Here is a 7,342-nt window from a genome sequence, read left to right on the forward strand (position 1 = left end):
GGCAGGGTTTCCTTCAACCTCAGCTGCTTTCCCCGTTCCTCGCTCGCATCCGCAGCCTGCCCGCGCTCGCAGGGCACTGTCGGAGGATGCCCACGAAAGGTCGCACCGCACCGCTCGCTGATTCCTGCCAGGTCGGCGGCGGTGGCGAGGAGCACCCCGCGGCCAGGCGCAGGCAGGGTGTCTCTGCCGGTGCCTTCGGCGCAGCGCGGCCGAGTAGCACGAGGTTCCCGCAACGATTTGGAGAGGAAAACGCAGCCTTTCCCCGCGTTTCTCCGAGTTTCGTGCTAGGCTTCGCGCGGCTTTTCAGGCTCAATGAATTAGCAGCTCCCAAGGGTCGCAGCTCGCCGCTGCCCGGGTCCCGGCTCCGGCCCGACGCCCCCTTCCCCGGGGTGCCCCCGGGGGACCAGGGGAGGTCCGGGGCCAGGGTAAGGGGCAGGGGGCAGAGGGGCTGCGGGAGGGCCGGGAGGGCGAGGGGGAGGAGGGGGCCGCCCTGCTCGGGCATCTTTTCCCGGCCCTGTGTTTTGAAAGAGGATCTCGCCCTCACATGGCGTTTCCTCGCCCCCCCCCCGGCTCCACCTCGCCCAGCTGAGGAGGTGCGAGTGAGAGGGAAGCCGGGAGCCGCTCCTCGCTCCTTTTCCACCAGGCGCCAAGTCCCCGAGCCGCTGTCATGTGATATATAGCAGGAGAGCAGGAGCTGCGGGGGTCTCCCGGCTCGGGCATCATTACAAAACCGCGCCGGAGCGCGCACACCCGACACAGCCGGGGCTGCCGCCGCCCCGCTCGCCTCCTCTCCCCGCCGTCTCCCAGCGCTCGCCTCCTCCCGCCGCAAACTTTTTTTCGGGCACGCCGGACTGAGCGGTGAGAGGGGCGTCTTGCTTTCCTTGCTGCCCGTCTCCGCAGAGACCCGGGGTAATTTCATGCTCCCCAGCCCCCGCCGCGTGCCGAGCGCCAGCGCCAGCAGAGAGAGCGCGAGGGGGCAGCGGAGGACCCCGGGCGACCCGGTGGCCTCCAGGAGCCGGGCGAAGGGGACACCCGCGGCGGCCGGGAGCTGTCTCTGCCCCGCGCCCCCCGAGCCCCCCGCGGCCCCGCGGCGAGCGGCGGGGGGCCGAGGCGAGCGCACCCCGCGGGGCGAGGGCGCCCGGGGGCTCCGTGCGCCCACCCCGCGGGGGGGTCGCGGTCGCGCGTGGTCCGGGCGGGCGGCGCCCACGATGTAGGGGCGGCGGCGGGGCAGGGCACGGCCGTCCCCAGCATCCCGAGCCCGGAGCGCGCCGCGGCCGGGGCGTGCGGCCGCGGGAGAGCCGCGGCGGGGCGGCGATGCCCAGGCCGGGGAAGAGCTCGTACAGCGACCAGAAGCCGCCCTACTCCTACATCTCCCTGACGGCCATGGCCATCCAGCACTCGGCCGAGAAGATGCTGCCCCTGAGCGACATCTACAAGTTCATCATGGAGCGCTTCCCCTACTACCGCGAGCACACGCAGCGCTGGCAGAACTCCCTCCGACACAACCTCTCCTTCAACGACTGCTTCATCAAGATCCCCCGCCGCCCCGACCAGCCGGGCAAGGGCAGCTTCTGGGCACTGCACCCCGACTGCGGGGACATGTTCGAGAACGGCAGCTTCCTGCGGCGCCGCAAGCGCTTCAAGGTCCTGCGGCCCGAGCATCACCTGCCCGGCGGCGGCGGCGGCGGCGGGCCGGGCGGCGGGGCGGGCGGCGGGGGTCCCGGCAAGCCCCCCGCGCCCGCCCCGCACATGGTGCACTACTTCCACCCGCACCCGCCGCCGCCGCCGCCGCCTCCCCCGGGCAAGGTGCCGGGGCTGGCGGGTTCCGAGGCGGCCGTGGCCGCCGCCGCCGCCGCCGCCGCCGTGGGGAGGCTGCCGCAGTTCTCGCCCTACGGCAGCGGGCAGCCGTCGGGCTTCAAGCACCCCTTCGCCATCGAGAACATCATCGGCAGAGATTACAAGGGCGTGCTGCAGGCCGGCGGGCTGCCGCTGGCCTCGGTGATGCACCACCTGGGCTACCCGGTGCCCAGCCAGCTCAGCAGCGTGGTCAGCTCCATGTGGCCCCACGTCGGGGTGATGGACCCGGTGGCCGGCGTGCCCGTGTCTCCCGACTACGGACCCTTCGGGGTGCCCGTGAAGGCGCTCTGCCACCCGCCGGCGCAGACCATGCCCGCCGTCCCGGTGCCCATCAAGCCGGCTCCAGCCGTGCCTGCCGCCTCGGCCATCCCCGCCCTGACGGTCGCCGCCTCGCAGATCTGCCCCGCCGCTTCCCCGGCCTCCGCTGCGCTCCTGGAGCAGGCGGCGAGCGGCGCCCCCGAGGGCAAGGGCTCCCTCCACTCCGTCCTGGTGCACTCCTAAAGGGCCGGGGGCCGGGGGAGCGGAGGCCCCCGGGCTCCCAGGGGAGGGGGCACGCGTGCGGCACGGAGACCCGCTCCGTCTGGTGGCCGTGCCCCTGCCTGTGTTTGTGTTGTGTACAATCAGATTGTGTGAGAGCCAGGTCGCAGGTAAGAGCTTTTATCGTCGTTAAATACCTTCAGTGGCGGAGAGGTGATGTGAAAAGCCACTGCCGGGGGCTGGAAGGGGCCGGGGGGAGGCTCCCTGTCACACCGACAGCCTGGGGCTGGGGGCGGCCGGGCACCGGGGCTCCCCGCGGAGCCCCCTCCCGGGGCGGCCGGCGGTGGTCCCGCCAGGCTCGGGGCGCGGCGGCAGAGGGGCTCCAGCCTCAGGGGCAAAACCTGCGCTGAGCGCTGCTCTCCCCCCTCCCCCGACCATCCATCCTCTGCCCCGCGGACCTGGGGAGCTCGCTCCGAAGGAGGCGTCCAAAGCCGAGGTAATAACTCGGACCCCGGCGAGCTGCGGGGCCTCGGGAAGCGTGATGCTCGCGAATTAAAGCGTAAGCTTTAAATAGCTCGATTAATTAGTGGGAATTTAAATGACAACGGCGCTGACGTCGAAGGGCTCCTTTAACTAACGATTACTCGTCCTTCCCCCTCACACTTTTACGCTGCATCTCAGTGAGGGTAATACCTTAGGAGGGACCGAAGTATGACCTGGCCTCTCAGGCTGTGAGTGTCCGAATTCCCTAAATTCTCCTTAAAATGAAACCAGCCCTGCCATTCGTAGATTGTGCTTATCACATCGCCTTCTACCGCTCACAGATATCGCTATTTTGTATGTGTTGCTTGGCGTTTCTTCCACGTGAGTGTGAACACTAAAACCTGTTGGGTGGGGAAAAGAAAAATAAAGAAGAAAGAGAGAGGGAAGAAAAATTAAAAATCTTCGGGAAAAGCACTTTACTGAAAACAACCTTCCAGCAGACGAGAGGTCTGCGTAAAGCAGAGGGATCAGAAGTCAGAGAGCGATGCTCTGGCTGACGAGTCCCGGCTGGCTTGTGAGAGATTGCTGCCGTACCCTGTCTGCCCTGCTGTACACCAATGATCATTAAAACCCATCTATTCATTTGCTTCTGCTGGTGCTGCTGTTTAAAACACTCGCCTTTTACACGGGTTCAGAAACGCTTGTTCGCACCGTAGGTTCTTCTCCCCCCAGACAGACTGAAGCGCCCAAAACTTTTCCCGGAGACAAAACCAGAGAGGGACAGGCAAAGAAAACTCTGAGGGGCAAATCTCCCGCTGGCGAGGTGCTTCCTCCGGTGCTGGCCGGGTCTGAGGAGGGGGCACCGGCTCGGATCCCGATCCCACCGCCCGAGGCAGCGCAGCTCTGCCGCCGGTCGCGCCGGGCGCTGAATCCCGGTCGCTGCCCGGCTCTTCCCCGCCTCTCGCCGCGCCCCGAGATGCCAGGTCGCGGTCCCAGCCCCTGGGGAAGGTGCCCTGGGTTGAGCTGCTCCTTGCCGGGGGACCTGCAGCCGCAGAAAAGCAGCTGTTGTTGGGAAAAGCAAGCCTGCCGAGCCCCGGGTGCCGGAGGTCCCCAGTTTTCCCTGCGCCCGCCCAAAATTCACCCCGCAGCTGCTCGATTTCCACTTGCTCCCTCCGCTCTGGGCGGGGGATGCACCTTAACTTCCAAAACTACAAAGCTCCCAGCGCTGGAAAATACAACGCTGCTAATAATGTTGCGTTACTGAGGCACAGATCGATATCACTGTTTGGAAATCGGAGTAGCAGGCGGATCGCCTCAAAAGTTTTGCAGCCGGGTAAACAGAGCAAAAGAAATTATATATATGTATGCGTGTGTATATATATATATATGTGTATATATATATATATATACATATATATAAAGTGCTTCACATTTCCTTTGCCCCGCTGTCTTCCATTTCAGGCAAGAAATCGAGTCGATATTTCTGCTGCTAAATCTGCCGCTTATATTGAAAGCAGTCTCCCGAGTAAGTGGCAAATCGCGCCGGTTTTACTTAGCTCGGTGTGCTTAAATACACTGCACCCCTTCGACGTGGTGCCCTCTGGGGCCCTGAAGCACCTTTAGGGATCTGTATTTTCCCTCTGGGAAGGGCCCGAGGGGCGAGGAGAATGTGAAGCCCGGAGCAGCTGCAGGAATCCTTCCCGGGAGGGACCGATTCGATGTCGTGAAGCTGACGTCGGAGGGGGCCGAGGGCAGCCCGGTGGTAGCAGACAGTGGGAAGAGGGGCGCCGGGGCCGCGGGGTGCCCGGCCGGGGGCTTGGGGTGAGCCACGCGGCAGCTGCCTGCGCTTTGCGTGACCCAAAGAGTCAAGGCTTCTTTTCGCAGCTCGTACAGGGAAAGTTGTCAGAGCGCCGGAGCGACCAGAGAGCTTCAGGCTGTCAGGGGGAAAAGGCAAAGTCACCGGCTGAGAAATATCTTGTAGAGAGTTTACGCATTTTTCCTTATTTCTAAGGACCCAGTCTCTAAGCATAGCATTTGCAATATTATAAAGTAGTGTATCAACAACCTACAATCCCAATATGTAAACAACAATCCCATCACTGCTCAGAAACAGACGATGGTACAGCGTGTAGGCAAGTCAAATAGTACCCTTTCCTCCAAACAAAAAAAAAAAAAAGCAGGTGTAAACTGGAGAAGGGTAAGATTTTTATGTGGTAAACCAAACAGGAAAACAAATCCACAGACTTATGCTAACTACAAGATATTGCCTGTCTGCTATAGCAGTATGCCACAGGCTTGCTTTCAGAATAAGGCACATCTGTGTTCTGCACAGAAAAAGCAGCTGAGCCTTTACTGGGTGGGAGCAGACAGGATGGTTGTAACTAGAAGAAATAAATGTAAGTAGGACAAGCAGGCTAATTCTTAATTTCATTACACTCTCAGAGGTAGCAAAGCAAGAGTCAGTGATAGAAGAACAGAGGCCTAAGAAAAGGAATTCATCACCCCACTAAGTTTCTGATTTATTGTGGCTAGCTAACAAAGTGATGATTATTCCCACCTATGGAAAACTATTCCTAACCAAGGCACTGCTTTATGTATCATCAGTCCATACAGCAGGCAAGTCAAGAAAAAACAAGCAAATGCAGTAAGACTTCTAGGATGAATGTGTTTTATGGTCTGACATATGATAGCCATTTCAGTCCATACATTCTGAGCCCAGTGGCACCTCCAATACTATCTGTGAAGTTCTGGGCTCCACTGACTCAGTCATGAAGCCTGTCAGGCCAGAAATCAATCTGGGAAGTCTGCTTGGAATTCCACTGATGTTTATGGGATCAGTCAGATTCTCCCTTTTATTGTAAGATTCTATTTTAAATCGCTATCACTTTAAGATATACTCATCCCTGTAAAAACTTGAAATCTGTAAGTGTCTCAGTTTTGAAAAGTAATGTTCCAATGCTGCTTTTGGACATCCCAGAAATACTTAAGTTTTGATGAACATATGGTAAAATTAACCAGGTTCGTTTGGATAAACTAGGTGTAGTTTTAGACTTTTATATGCTAAATACCAAAACTTACCACCTACAAGGCTCTATCCTGAAGATATATATGTCTTTAATTTCTTTAAAGAATCAGTGGTCCTCCTCCTTTGCTCATACAATGCGGCCACTGGCATTGCCCACGTAAGAAAGCAGAGTGCTTAGAGCACTATTCTCAGACCCTGTGAAGGAAATCTAAGTTCAAGATCACTTCAGCTCAGAAAGATTCCAATTCACATCTGTGAAACAATGCCAGTCAACTGTAAAATGGCACATGAAGAAGAGTCATGCTTTTCGGTGAAGTCATGCCATTACATGACAACAAATGTAACCTTCATCAAGTGTTGAATAAGCTGCACAGTCTGGGTGCTCTGCTACAAGGGCAGAGTCCAACAGACACTGGGGAAAACACAGCAGTCGGGGCAGGAAAGGAAGGATGGGAATAAGTGGCAAATTTCCACAATGCAGTACCACATGAATTGGTGTTTGGTGTCCCAAAAACACATAATCGTGTAAAAGGTGAGGTAAAGATAGGGAAGTGACAAATGCTTACTGATACTTAGTCACTCAGACAGATAAAGAAAAATAGCTGGCAAATTTGAAGTTGCAGAAAGACCTCCACACTAAATTACAGGATAATGAAATGGAAGGTGAAAATGGAAGGTGAAATTCATTGTTCATATATGCAAACTGATACGCATGGGGATTTTATGTACATAACTACAGGTCCTAAAATTAGGATTCTTATGAATTTGTGGTAGATATCTCTATGAAAATGTTGTCTTTATAGCTGTTAGTTGTAGGAAAAAAAAAAAAACTGCTAGGAAACAAACAGAGAACATAACAGAAAATATCATGTCCCTGTTTAAATCCTAAGTAAACTTGAATGCACCATGGAGTTTGGTGAGTTCCTCACGCATAAAAGCAGATAGATTAAAACCGGCAGGATACAGATGGGATAATCAAAGGTACATCTTCTGTATAAGTAGAATTCAATAGTCTAAGGCTCTTCAGCATGGAAAGCAAAGACATACAGAGATATATAAGTTCATAAAATCATGAGAGATCTAGAGAAGGAAACTAAGGCAGACTTGCTCACCATTTTGCTTAATACCAGAAATGGGAGTCATCAAAAGAGTTCAAACCAAACAGAAAGAGGGGATTCTTCAGAAAACACCTAATTAAAACCTAGAATTCATTGTCACAGGATGTTGAGGCTGCTAACATTTGTTCAGAGACCAAATAGAAAATTCATGTCAGATAAATCCACAGAGGGTTGTTCCATAGAAACTTGCTACCTTTTGCTCAGATTTGCTATGCTGGTACTATATTTTGAAGGTATAATTGCACACTTTTCTTGTCTCACCCTTTCTAGAGTATCCATTTTTTACTTACTGTTGGAGATTGGACATTGAGGTAGATAAATATTTGGTCTGATCTATGACAATTCTTCTTAAACAGAGAGGGAACCAGGATCTGTGACTTCT

At 55.9% G+C, this 7,342-nt stretch overlaps 1 protein-coding gene across 2 annotated transcripts; it reads left to right on the forward strand.

Annotated features, from left to right (window-relative positions):
* Nucleotides 1-1,314: 1,314 nt before the first annotated feature.
* On the forward strand, nucleotides 1,315-2,358 carry FOXB2 (forkhead box B2). Of its 2 annotated transcripts, XM_040542083.1 has the most exons (2): nucleotides 1,315-1,672; nucleotides 1,793-2,358. In XM_040542083.1, the coding sequence occupies exons 1-2, from the start codon at nucleotides 1,315-1,317 to the stop codon at nucleotides 2,356-2,358; spliced, it is 924 nt and encodes a 307-aa protein (XP_040398017.1). The 2 variants fall into 2 exon arrangements, with proteins under 2 accessions (XP_040398017.1, XP_040398016.1); XM_040542082.1 differs by having other exon boundaries at nucleotides 1,315-2,358.
* The last annotated feature ends 4,984 nt before the right edge of the window (nucleotides 2,359-7,342 follow it).

This window comes from Cygnus olor, chromosome Z, assembly GCF_009769625.2.
Source record: "Cygnus olor isolate bCygOlo1 chromosome Z, bCygOlo1.pri.v2, whole genome shotgun sequence".
NCBI lineage: Eukaryota > Metazoa > Chordata > Aves > Anseriformes > Anatidae > Cygnus > Cygnus olor.